At 41.3% G+C, this 13,217-nt stretch overlaps 1 protein-coding gene across 1 annotated transcript; it reads left to right on the top strand.

The window, feature by feature from the left end:
- Positions 1-4,445: 4,445 nt before the first annotated feature.
- Positions 4,446-10,022, top strand: adra2b (adrenoceptor alpha 2B). Its single transcript, XM_010768637.1, has 2 exons — positions 4,446-5,282; positions 5,464-10,022. Exon 2 carries the CDS (start codon positions 5,488-5,490, stop codon positions 7,063-7,065), a length of 1,578 nt encoding a protein of 525 aa, XP_010766939.1. The 5' UTR covers positions 4,446-5,282; positions 5,464-5,487; the 3' UTR covers positions 7,066-10,022.
- Positions 10,023-13,217: the final 3,195 nt, after the last annotated feature.

The raw sequence follows: 13,217 nt of genomic DNA, 5'->3' as shown, positions 1-13,217 counted from the left end.
GCTGCCTCCACTACCTCATCCTCTAAGTATGCCACCAACATTCTTGTCATAAGCAAAATGTAATAATCCTCTTCCTTTAATCTACAAGTATGTATTTCCCAAATTGTATCCAAGCGTAACTTTTGTACTTGACTTTTTCCTTCCATTATCCGGAGCTTCTAGACACAGATCAGAGAAATAAAGTCAGAGTTTATCAAAGTTTTGACACTGTTTAAAGATTTAAATAGATAATTCAAGCGTTGCCTTAAGCTGCGTGATTGTTTTTGGAAGGTCTGGGGCTGAGATTCCATGTATATGATGAATACAACTACACTGTAATTCATGCACTATTCATCTACCTGCTGTAAACTGTCATTAATCTCCACTTTATTTTTCATTCACTTTCCATTAAAATCCTCATGATTAAAACAGGGGAAAAGAAGGATAGGGAGAAGATAAATAAATATTAGGTCAGTTTTAGTAGATATAATTACTGAAGCACAGTAAAGAGGTATTTGTACATTGCTTGAGTAGATCCATTGATATATACATAATTGTTTATACCTTAAGTAGAATTTTGAATTCAGAACTGTTAAGGTAATTTTACTTGCATATTTGCTTACCATCTACCATCTAGCAAAGAATCTGAGTATTTCTTCCACCATTTCAAGTGGTTTTACAGCCAGATCAATGAGTTGAAAATGTGTTGGCAACAGGGGCCAATTTTCTGCATTGGTATCAACTAATTCTTCTGATAAGACTTATTTTTTAGTAACAATTTCAATACATCACATTGACATATATTTTAAATAAGTGTGGTATTAGTAATTTTACTGGCGTACGTATCTTTTTTCATAATTGAATGTACTTATTGTATGTTGCTTTGGATGAATGAAATGTAGTCTAATGTAAATTATCCAAATGCTTTATCCACCACTGCTATATTATCATCCAGTCAAAGTTATATCAAGCATTGGACATTAGTTTGTAGTGAGACAGCGTTCTCTAGTGACAACCTTTGAAACCAGCAGAAATCTAAATGATTAAAAAGTATCCAGCAGATGACGCCAGCAGACTGTTTGTCATTCGAGGCAGCCTTTTATTATAGAGATAACACATTAAAGCTATACACATCTCTAACACACACAAACCCTTCCTATCGGAGAGGTTTCCTAATACATGATTGTCCATTAACACATTTAATTTAATTTAATTGACTTTTTAGTGCATCGGGCTTAATCATTTATTTATCACTGGAAGCAGACTGCTCCACCTCCTTTATTTGGATCTCTCTCTCCTCTCGTTTGTTGTCTTCACTTCCTCCTCAGTCAGTCAGGCTCCTTGATGAAAACAGACTCAAACCATTACTCACACTCTGCGTCCACATTAACCACTGTCAGGATACATCATATAACATTAGGCTGTGGCTGTACCTCCCAAAGGTGTGTGTTTGTGTGCATTTGACTGTGCTGCATGTACGAAAAGAAGAGAGTGGGAGATTAGAGATCTGCACAGATATCACACTTACATTATTTGTTGTTCACAGCTGGAGAATGTCACTCAAACAAGAAATCCCAGTCGGGTAAAACTGCTAACAGACAATATAATATGAGCAATATCTGTGAGTTAGCTGGGGAATATCAATGAGGTGCTATAACACACAATTACTGGCCTACATGCAAACACAAAAGCAGCAATTGTAATCATTATAAATGCAGTGAGGAAAATTATATTGTGACCCTCTGGGAGAGCTCCCTGTTATTGTCAGATTACAAACACATTCTCACTTTAATGCTATAAATCTGAGGATCCTTACTGAAATAATGACTGTTAGTGAAAGGGGTTGCCAACAATATCAACGGATAGGTAATTAAATGACAACATTCTCTTTGTCTATAATAGAAAATAATAAGTACTTTCCTGAGTACTTTTACCTCTTTAGTCATCTAAAACCATACACTACTCAACTGAGAAGAGACAAATATATCCGAACAAAGTTTGACAAGTGGGTTAAATTAGACATAACTGTTTTGTGAAGGGTCCAATGCCAAAAAGGTTGATAACTGCTGCCTGTGTCACCCCTTATCTTAAACACTCTTGCCTAACCCTGGCCACAGCCATTATCTTCACTTAACCTAAAATATAGTGCAATTTTACCCTTAAAATCAGGTCTTATTCTGTTGCTAGACAAACGGTTGCCACTTTCAAACTCCAAACTAAAGATGCAAGAATACGCACATATTAAACAGGAGACAAATACAAGTCAATGACTTAAAAAGGTTCCTGACCTGCAGTAACCATTTGGAAAACAGTCTTTAAAGACAATTTGACTTCACTTTGTTATTGTGTTAAATCCTATTGTACCAATAGACTTCAGGAGGTTTTGGAATAAAGAAAGTTTTCTCAAAGAGTGGATGCTCCACAAACCAAGTGTAACATTTTTACAGTGCGGCAAGATTTACTGATCCACTGTGAGTGATCCATAACGGTGGAGTTTCCTCCAGGAATACTGATTGTGTGTGTGTGTGTGTGTGTGTGTGTGTGTGTGTGTGTGTGTGTGTGTGTGTGTGTGTGTGTGTGTGTGTGTGTGTGTGTGTGCGTGCGTGCGTGTGTGTGTGTGTCAGTGTAAACTTGTGTATACCACATGCTCTTACACAACAAGCACTTGAGAAGCGCTGTACTGTGCACTGAACGCTGTGTGCTGCTCAGTCTCTATAACCTTGACTTCAGTGACACACCCCTCTCCCCCAGAATGCATTTCCAGCGTGTTACTAAGCACAATTCACCCATGGAAACAGAGACACTTGATTGGAGTGCACTCTCCCGCTAAAAGCTTTATTCTCTTTCCCTTTATATTTAGAATGTGTAGCGTGGAGTGGAAAATGTACAAACCATTATTGGTTGCTGGATCAGGTCACACAATCAGAGAGCATGGCTCCCAATTGTAATTCCATGGGTGGTGAGTTGGGTTTCTCTCTCATTACAGCAGCAACGTGTGTGGGGGCTGCACTACAAAAACAAGCATACAAGACCTTTTACCCACACACCATTCATAAGATTGTGTGTGTGCATGTGTAGGCTGGTGAATGTGTTTGTGTGTGTGTGTGTTTTTGTTTGTTTGTTTGTTTTTTTGTGAGTTTAGGTATACACCCACATACTTTTAAAAGCCACGGGATAAACTCTGCTACCCTTTAATTTAGGGCTCAGCCAGCATGACGTAGGTTTCACCCGATAATTGAACAATCGAGCACTTGATCTCAGGTGGGCAACAAATGGTGAGGGGGCTGTGGATGCCTGTGCTTCCTGGGGGAGGGAGTGTGTCAGGGAGCATAATGCAGAGGGATTTAGATGGGGAAGTCAGTGATGATGCGTGAGCACAGAAAGCAAGTGCCTAACCCTCTGCCCTGCAGTTTGCACAATAAACAGAGGTGGAAGGTAACTCACTGCATTTACCCGTGAGTTGTGAGGGAGAGTAAGCTGAGCATGAGGAGACTTCATCATTTCCTAGACCATATTTCATAAGTTAATAATTCACTTTTACAACAACAATATTTGATGGTTGCAACTAACAGTTTCTTCACTGCATATGCAAAATCTGCCCATCTACATTTAAAACAATAATAATGTAATAAGACCTTTTAAGGTGATATTTGTTTAAATGAGGGCTCTCACTTTCTTTTTTAAATCTTAAAAGTTTTGACACATTTCTAACAACTAGGAATGAGCCCTTCTTTAAAGTGCTCTATCAATATGTAGGCTATGAAGGACATAGATGACCATGATAAAACACTCACAATACATCATGGCAGCAAGTACAGTATCTTACATTTGTTTGAAATATATAGGTTTGACATGAACTATCAAACAAAAAATTCTAAAAATCAGAACAGGCTTGTGACCAGGTTAGGTATCTAAAAGGTGAGTATCAGCCCATCAATCTCCAGCTGCTGCAGTGAAACATTTTATTGGCCCTAAATAACTGGAGCTGTTGGGTGGCACATGGAAACATGGTGGGAAAAAACTGGCTACAAATGGATTGATACAACATGCTATCTAATTGAAAAGCATTATGAAGCCAAATGTGCTGAGCCACATATTGAAGGAGCTGATGACGACTGAGCAGCTTCAATTAGTTCAGGAGTCCCTGCAGGAAACTTATGCTTCTTCTAGCATATGGCATCAAGTCAGCTGTATCCCGTGGAGTTGTTGTGGAGTAATTGACCAAAGCAGTGGCACCCAACAAGCCATTTCTAATATAACTACGTTGGTTGAACTGCTTGGATATACATTTAAATGTGAGATGGAGAGAGGGAGGGCTCCGGGGGGGGGGGGCACAGGGAGCGATGAAGTAAGGGTCCCATGACGCCCACAGCTCCACAATGACATCACCAGGTCTAAAAAGAAGCGGAAGAGGGAGCTGGGAGGCACCCCACTTATTAGATTTCCTCGCAAGGTCCTGTTCACAAGTGAGGGTGCTGCCGCGCCTCTGTGAGGGAGCCTGTGATGTGCGCATGGAGGAGCGGCTGTATCTTCGCATCCTGATGAAGTTCTGAAAATACAAAGAACCACGGAAAAAGGAAACATCTCCTGAGACTCACACACAGAAGCTGCTCTTTGGGAATAGACTCACTGCTGAACAAACAACGCGTTTTTACTTCATATCTGGCTTCACGCGCAAATCTGGAGAGACTGAGGTTAACTCTGTGCTTTCTCTTATTCGATTGGCTCGAAACGCTGCCATCGCATGGAAACATTTGTATATTTTTATTAACAAACCCTATAAATATTGCACTGTACATTTATTTAACTTTATCTAAACCTCTCCGTGATCGCCGTACAGATGAGACTCCTAATCAAACGCCCGTCTCCAAACGAGGACGCACGGAGATCGAACAGGGATTATTTTCTCTCGTCTGGTCCCTTGTATTCAGTGTCACTTCGTTATAAATGACACCGAATTACATTATTAAAAAAGATACGATCTTAAAATCGGTAAAAGATAAAAGCATTAAACTTCGTGTGCGACAAAGAAGTTTTAGTTTTCGGGCTTTGTTTATACTTTGGAAAGGTTGGTGGTTGGTGAACAGCAGTCAGCTTCACGAAAAATACCTCCGTTTTTGGGGGGGTTAAAAACTGCTCGACATAGTGGCAAATCTCTTATTAATTGAAAGCAGTTGTCCGTGTCCTGACGCATTGCCCAGGACTGTTTTGTATGCTTAAAATGGACCTGGCTGAGCTGCCTTGGAGGATGCAAGGGAGCTATCGTTTGGACACTGCTCAGGGACAAAACGAGAGAAACTGAGGTAAATATTATATAAATTATACTTTTACTATAATCACAAATATTACAATAAATGTAACACGTATTTTACGCACAAACTATGTTAGATGATATTTTAAAACAGTAATGAGAACCCTTAAAAGTGACATAGAATTTGAAAATACATTTTATTCAGTGGGCAAACATATGTTTTTGTCTACAAGGACTATTTGAAAGCTAATCCCAGCATGGCATTGGTTCCGGAGAACGGCTGCTCCATGGAGCTGAGCGGCTGGAACAGCAGCGCGAGCGGTGCCGGAGCCTCCGTGCCCTGCAACCAGAGCATCCTGAAGTCCGCCCCTTACTCCCCTGAAGCCACAGCGGTATTCGCCACCGCCATCACCCTAATGGTCGTCTTCACTATCGTGGGCAACATCATGGTCATCATCGCGGTGCTGACCAGCCGGTCCCTCCGAGGACCCCAGAATCTGTTCCTAGTGTCACTGGCTGCTGCAGACATTTTAGTGGCCACACTTATCATTCCCTTTTCTCTGGCCAATGAACTGCTTGGCTACTGGTACTTCAAGTCACTGTGGTGTGAGATCTACCTGGCACTGGATGTGTTGTTCTGCACCTCCTCCATTGTTCACCTGTGTGCCATCTCCCTGGACCGCTATCTGTCCATCTCCAGGGTCACATACGGGCGCCAGCGCACCCCCAAGCGCATCAAAGCCGCTATTGTGGTGGTGTGGCTCATCTCTGCCATCATCTCCTTTCCTCCCCTGCTGTCACTGAACAAACGTGAGGCAGGAGAGGAGGGGACTGAGATAGGACCCCAGTGCCAGCTGAATGATGAGCGCTGGTACATCCTTTACTCAACCATTGGCTCCTTCTTTGCTCCATGCCTCATCATGATCCTGGTCTATGTAAGAATCTACCAAATTGCCAAACAGAGAACACGTTGCCCCCCGGGAGAGCCCAGGAAGGATGGGGTCGGCTGTGCCACACGAGGTCAGACTCCACGACATATCCAGGCCAACGGGAAGGATGATGAGGAAAGCACACCGCCTTCATCCAACAAAACCTCTCGTGCCAGACCCCCCACCCTCGCCATCACCCCGTCCCCCTCCTCAGGAGACACTCAAACCCCCCTAAATCCCACTTCCAATAATCTCCTGCAACCTCCATCCCCTTCTCTAGCCATGACCCCTGTCACAACCTCCCTTGAGACCTCTCCTCGTGGCCCCTTAACTCCCCCCTCTGTGCCCGCCCCTGCCAACACTAAAGAGAAGGGGAAGAAGGGCAAGAAGCAGGCAGGGAAAAAAGCTGACAATAACAATGGTGACAGCTCGAGCACAGAGAGCGACATGGAGCACAGCCATGGAGGAGGCCGAGGCAGCGCCAGCATGCCAGGGTCCCCTGCAGGAGGGGGGGTCCACTCCCCGGCCTCAGTCAAGCGTTACCGGGAAATGATGGCAACTTCAAAGGGGGCTCGGCTGGTGCCGGGGAGGAAGTCAAAGACAGAGAACAACCCTGGAGCAGCGAGGCGTAAAGCCATGGTCAACAGAGAGAAACGCTTCACCTTTGTTTTGGCGGTGGTCATAGGTGTCTTTGTGGTGTGCTGGTTCCCCTTCTTCTTCTCCTATTCTCTGCAGGCAGTTTGCCCAGAGACGTGTGCCATCCCTGATCCACTGTTCACATTTTTCTTCTGGATCGGTTACTGCAACTCCTCACTTAATCCAGTTATATATACCATTTTCAACAAAGACTTCAGAAAGGCCTTCAAAAAGATATTGTGCAGTGGCACCAAGGGTACGTTCTTTTAGCATACATAATGTATCAGCTGTACATGACCTAGACACAAAAAATGCTACTTCTGAGGCATCATAAATCAATCACTTACATGTTTTCAGAACACTCAAAGGGCTGTTCCCAGCATAGGAATCAGAACTGAGAGCCACTCTTTTACAGCCACAGTGTGTGCAAACAGGCATCTTGGACTGTGAAATCCCAGCTTGCAGCAGATACGCACAAATATTTCATGGTGTGGGATGAAAACAGGACATGGAACAGAGGCAGCACTAGATACTTAACTGCTTCGCACTTCAGTATTGCTGATACGATTTTGATTAAAAAGTTTAATCTCCAGATCACATTGAATAATGGAGTGCACAGGGACACAGGGTGCTGCAGAATAAGAAATGTACACACTCTATAAAACTGTCAGAGGGAAGCATGAAACCCGTTGAGAATGAACTCCTGAATGAGAATATAGACAGTTTAATGTGTAATATATATGGTTTTGTCATTATTAAATACTCCAGGACTAATGGAGAAAGGAAGCAAATATAAAGAAGGAAAAGTGACCTTTGAGTTCTGTGAGCCTCAGGCCATTTATTTATCAATACTGAGCACAAGGAGCACACAAGGTTAGTGGTGATTTCTTACGTCTGTAGTCTTAATTTGACCAGCTGCAAGGCAAACATGTGTTCCTCGATTTTGATCTAAAGGCGCAACAAGAGAAGGTTTCTGAAGACTTCAAATGTGATAGCACAGACAATGACACCCTTTCAAACTGAACTTGTGGGTTTTCATGAGGAAAGCCTGCACGTCAGACACCTAGCTGCTGGCTTGGTGTGGGTCCTAATGGACACTCAGGTTGTTAGTAATGACACTCTTGGCTTTCCCCTTTCATGACGTGCAGAACAAGGTAAAGTGTAGGGGATTTTTCAAGAAAAATGTGTATGTTATTGAGATGTAAAAGTAGGGCAGTATGACCCTCCTCATCCTCTTCGCTTGTTGTTTCCTGCTTTTCATCTTGATCTAGGCTATCACAACAATAGACTGGATCAAGCAATTCTTCTAATGAACACAATGAGATGCAATCAAACTGCTTTTAGCCTATTGAAAGTGCTTCTGACGTTTTTCCTAGTATCTAACTGGAGGTGCCTCTGGAGAAGACATATAGGAAGTCGTTTCCTATTATTCAACATTACTTTAGAAAAACCTGATTAAGCAGGGAGACATTTACATTCACTGTAAAGGACATAGAATGCAATTATGTATGTGTAATGTAACCACTAATCACGCCTACATGGTTTATTCTGAGAACCATTTGGCTGAGTCACTCTTTGCAAACGCCTCTGGCACATCAGCTGCAGTGGACCTCTACATGGCACATTTGGGTTTATAGCTGAGAGGCAAGAGCATGAATGGTGCATTTATTTGTTCTCACCATGGGACTGAGCCTCTGTCAGCTTTCATGATAAAGGCAAGAGCATGAATGGTGCATTTATTTGTTCTCACCATGGGACTGAGGCTCTGTCAGCTTTCATGATAAAAAATAAATAAATAAAAATGTATCTGTGACTGTGAACAACACACAGGCTTATTGACTCAATGGGACAAGGGCTGTCAGCAGCAACACTTCAATTTACTGATTGTCTAATACTGCTGACCTGTATGAGTGTGTGTGTGCATGTGTGTATGCTTGTTAATTTTTCGTTTTCTTTCTGTAGAGAGTGACAGTGCCTCTCCTGGCTGCTACTACTGTAATATTAGTAAAAATAGAGACCAGATGTCCTGGTGACGCCATCACTTTGTGAATGTTTCTACTTGATTGACAGATCAGTACTTAGCCATGTTGAGAAAGTCTTATCGAACTGAAAGTCAGTGTTTATCAGTGATATTGAGTACATGGCTGTTAGTCATCACTCCCAAGGGACCAAAGAGCCTTATAGGTCACCAGCCTGACTCTGTGATATCCGGCTCTGTGTTGCTTTAAAAAAGTATTCCTTTATATTTAGTGTGTGTGTGATGGGACACAAAGATTGAAGAAACTGTATAATTTATTTCAGAGTATTTTGTGTTTTCTGTCTGTTACCTATTTATTGCTCTGTTACTGTGCTTTTATTCTGAAAGTGAAACTGCTATCAAAGAGTGAGAACACTGTACAGATTTGTAATATCACGAAAAAGAACTAAATTGATTCATGCCTTTGAGCTCTTGCTTTGTGGGGATTGAGCTATATTTGAGCTTGAGTTGTATGTATTTGTGTTGAATTGAAGGAAGTTGAACTTCGAGTTATGTGCATAATGCAGAATCTACAATGCAATGTTTGTCATTGTTTCATGTGGTGATAGTAAAATGTTAAATCAAAGATACAAGCACACTCATGAATGTACAATTAATCATGCATACTGCAGCAGGAAATCTCTTTTAAAATTATTCATCAAAAAGTGCTTGAATATGAAAATATCATTAGCAACCGTAGACATTTTCAGTTTGATGATTTGCAGAATTTGTGCAGGACATTAATGCTACTATCAATAACATACACAGCTGCTTGGAGATCCAAATGTCTGATAAAACAAAATGGAGGAAAGTGAGAGCTCCATGCACTTACACAACTGTTCCCTGCCTTCATCCGAAACGCTTAGTTTCTCTCCACAAATATGGCAACTATAGCAACTCTTTTGTAACAAAAATAGGCACAGAAGCCATGAATTCATGGCCGCTTCGAATAAATATGAGTTGCAATGCTGCTCAAACCTTCCAACCATGGCTTTATGTGGTGAAACTTCTGCTTTGTTTGATTTTGAAAAGTATAAATTATTGCTTAAAGGTGACAGATGCAGTAATCTGCCTCATGATCACCATCCCTCCCCTGAAACCGCCTGTATTGTCTCTTATTGCGTTTGGATCAAATAACATGGTCTGAGCTTTACAATCTTCTATCGCCCATCTGCCATCATCCCTCTCCAGTTTGGAAATAAAGCTACTTGAAAAGCACAAGTAATTTCCTGTTTTTTTTGTTTCATATACCTTCACATGATACAACCCCAGGGATGAGGGTTTGATTTCAGGAACACAATTACTGATGAGTTGTTTCATAATGGGAGTTTTCACCGAATGCTTTTTTCTTGCATTCATGTTGAACTGAGAAGCAATTCCCAGCCATGATGAAAAAACCCTGAACAGCAACATAAGTTCAGGAAGCAGTGCTTAACATTTTGGGCTGATGGCAGTTCAAGATGTCATTGGAAAATCTCCTGTCTCAGTGGGACATGAGAAGTAGGCTGCAGCAGTGATGTAGCTTTTTGCCAACAAACACAGAGGAAGTCTTTAAGGACTTGGAGCATGTTGCCAAAAATCTCAAATGCACGCACACAACAACACACACACACACACACACACACACACACACACACACACACACACACACACACACACACACACACACACACACACACACACACACACACACACAAATTATTTGTGTCATTATGCACCAAGTGTCACATACTGTATTCAAGTCATGAAACAGGCTCGACACACACATACTCACACACAGTTGCAGTGACAGCTTGTTATATTTGAGGTCAGCAAGCTTACGGTGAATTGTAATTGATTTATGCTGATGGGCAGTTTGGGGGTTTCTAAGCACTGAATCAAGCCTGGCTGGCCTGCTTTTCCTTCACCCACATATATTTCCACTCGATGAAGAGACCCACAACTGAAGTGATGCCTTACCGTAACCTCCACGCAGTTTAATTTCCATATTCATGGCTGTTCTTTGGTTTGAGGTGCACGAGGAGGTGAACAGATAACTTATCATAGCCGAGCATAGAGAGCCGTGATGTGTATGTTTACAGTGTTGTATATCCAGACAGACGCAGTGTCCCTAAGGTGCTTATTCTCCAGTCTCAGCTGGAATATAAAGCAGGCCTGATTGGTGGCAGTGGACACTCCGGAGAGTGGATGGAGAGCGTCCAACTTACATAAAAAACAGCGAATTCTCATTGGCCTCCTATTCCTACGTGATAGTAGCCTTGAGGATAAGGACAATGCTTATGCAAGCTCCTGTAGAAGGAGGGATGTTCATGCCAACACCTACCCACAAATAAAGAAACAAAGACAGATATATTCAATCTCATTTTGAAAATGATGATGGATATAGCATTCCACAGTATGAATATGTGTTTGCATGGCGTTCCAGTGCAGATTTTCCATTTTCAATCTTATGCACGTTATAACGCCAGAAGAATTGCTTAACTCTGTAATGTGGCTGCTGAAAACATCAAAGAGACAGGATGAATTATGAGGGATGGAGCACACACAGGCTCTCTCACTATTCAAATGCACTTTCTCTTTGTGAAATCTGTGATAGAAACACAATTTTTAGGGGCACAGGCAATTATGATTAGAATCGCTGTTGGAGTCTGTGGCTGTGGTATTCAATAGTGGTGTGTGTGTGTGTGTGTGTGTGTGTGTGTGTGTGTGTGTGTGTGTGTGTGTGTGTGTGTGTGTGTGTGTGTGTGTGTGTGAGGACCAAATTAAGCCATAAACCTTGAAAGTGAGAAAACAAAGACTAAGTTAAAGGGGATTTATTTGGCTTGTATTTATCAATTGCTTATTTACATCTGCTTTAGCCGTTTAGCTATTACCATGGCAAAACCTGCTTTTATTGGGGTCAGAAAAATACAACATTAACACTGATTTTCACACTGACAATACAATGTAAATATTACGTATATCTACCGTCCTGACCACATCTTGGTTGGTTCAATTTATTTCTCCCAGCTTTAAGTAATAATGTATGACACTGTGCACAGTGGCAAGCGAGCCAATAGTATAATAGTTAAATCACTTCAGGTGCCCTTAAAGTGATAAATAAAGTTGTATTTACTTGAACTAAATATAGCAACAGTATATCACTATTGCCTCAATACAATCATTCTGCATCAAATCTAATACAGTATGTATTTGTGTGTATACAAAACATTAGATTGAAAAATCATCTATCAAAACATTGAACAACATCTTAATGAACACCGAAATCTGTCCAAAAATATTTCTAGAAGTAATGTTGTTTTACTAGTTTGTGTTACAAAGTAGGGCAGATTGTTCCGGTTCATAATTTTTTCTTGCATCAGTGGTTGGTTAAGCTAATGTATTGTGTAACATTTTGAAGTTAGAGAATGTCCTCACAAGTATGGAAACACAGCAAATGTGGTTGTGTTAGTTTAAATAAACCAGATTGAAACACACAAAATGCAAGTTCCCTCATTGACAAACAACATATACGTGTCAAAATAAAAGCCATGTTGGTTTCTAGGTGGAAGTGTGATGATTTTCATGACAATATTCTTGTGTGGCTCACCATTGAATTAGGAATGAGCCTCATTTCAGCTTTCCCTGTGGACACAATTACTTTCATGTTTTTCACGGGTATAAACACTGATGCATTATTGTGCCTCCTGGTGTTGATAAAGAAAAGAATGAAGAGGCCAAATTGTCCCATTATTATCATGGGCAGCATCAGGCTCTGCTGTTATAACTCTATTAGTGCTACGTTTCCGAGAAAAATGGAAGCCTAGCCAGAACTATGATGAGAATCCAAATCAAGCTGAATCATCTGATTGAAAAGTATGTGCGCAGGCTGTGAAATGGAAATAAAAAATCTGCAACTGATGTGTTGACGGATCAACGCGCAATAAAATAGATTACTGGTGCAGTTGTGTGTGACTTCCAAGCGAGGTTTCCGAATATGAAGAGGGTAGAAAGACTGTGTCTTTATTTAGCCTGGCCATCAAGTAAAGGTCACAAAGTTCCTTTTGACACACAGTTATGCACGTATTCACATACCCTCACACATGCGCACACACTCTGAGGAAAAACACAAACAAACACACAAGAGGAAAAAACTGAAGCCCAAAAATAGAGCAACAGATGACTAACACTAAACTGCACAAACAGTGACACATTATGAGTGTCAGCACACACACAGACACACATATACTGCATGTGTTCACAAATGCTGCTCCTTGCTGGCGCACACATACACACACTCACCAATGCAGACAGCAACAAAACAAAAAGTAAAATAAGATTAAAGATGATTAACCCTAACCCTCCCTTTCATTATTAGCTCCAGCGTTAGATCCCTACTGTAAAATTCATTTATGGATCCACAGTA

This window comes from Notothenia coriiceps, unplaced genomic scaffold (genome assembly GCF_000735185.1).
Source record: "Notothenia coriiceps isolate Sejong01 unplaced genomic scaffold, NC01 NC01_scaffold00005890, whole genome shotgun sequence".
Classification (NCBI taxonomy): Eukaryota; Metazoa; Chordata; class Actinopteri; order Perciformes; family Nototheniidae; genus Notothenia; species Notothenia coriiceps.
This window is presented reverse-complemented; position numbering and strand designations above follow the sequence as displayed.

Bases quoted from the DNA above. Each gene is read 5' to 3' on its own strand.
- adra2b (XM_010768637.1), top strand. From the start codon at position 5,488: ATGGCATTGGTTCCGGAGAACGGCTGCTCCATGGAGCTGAGCGGCTGG.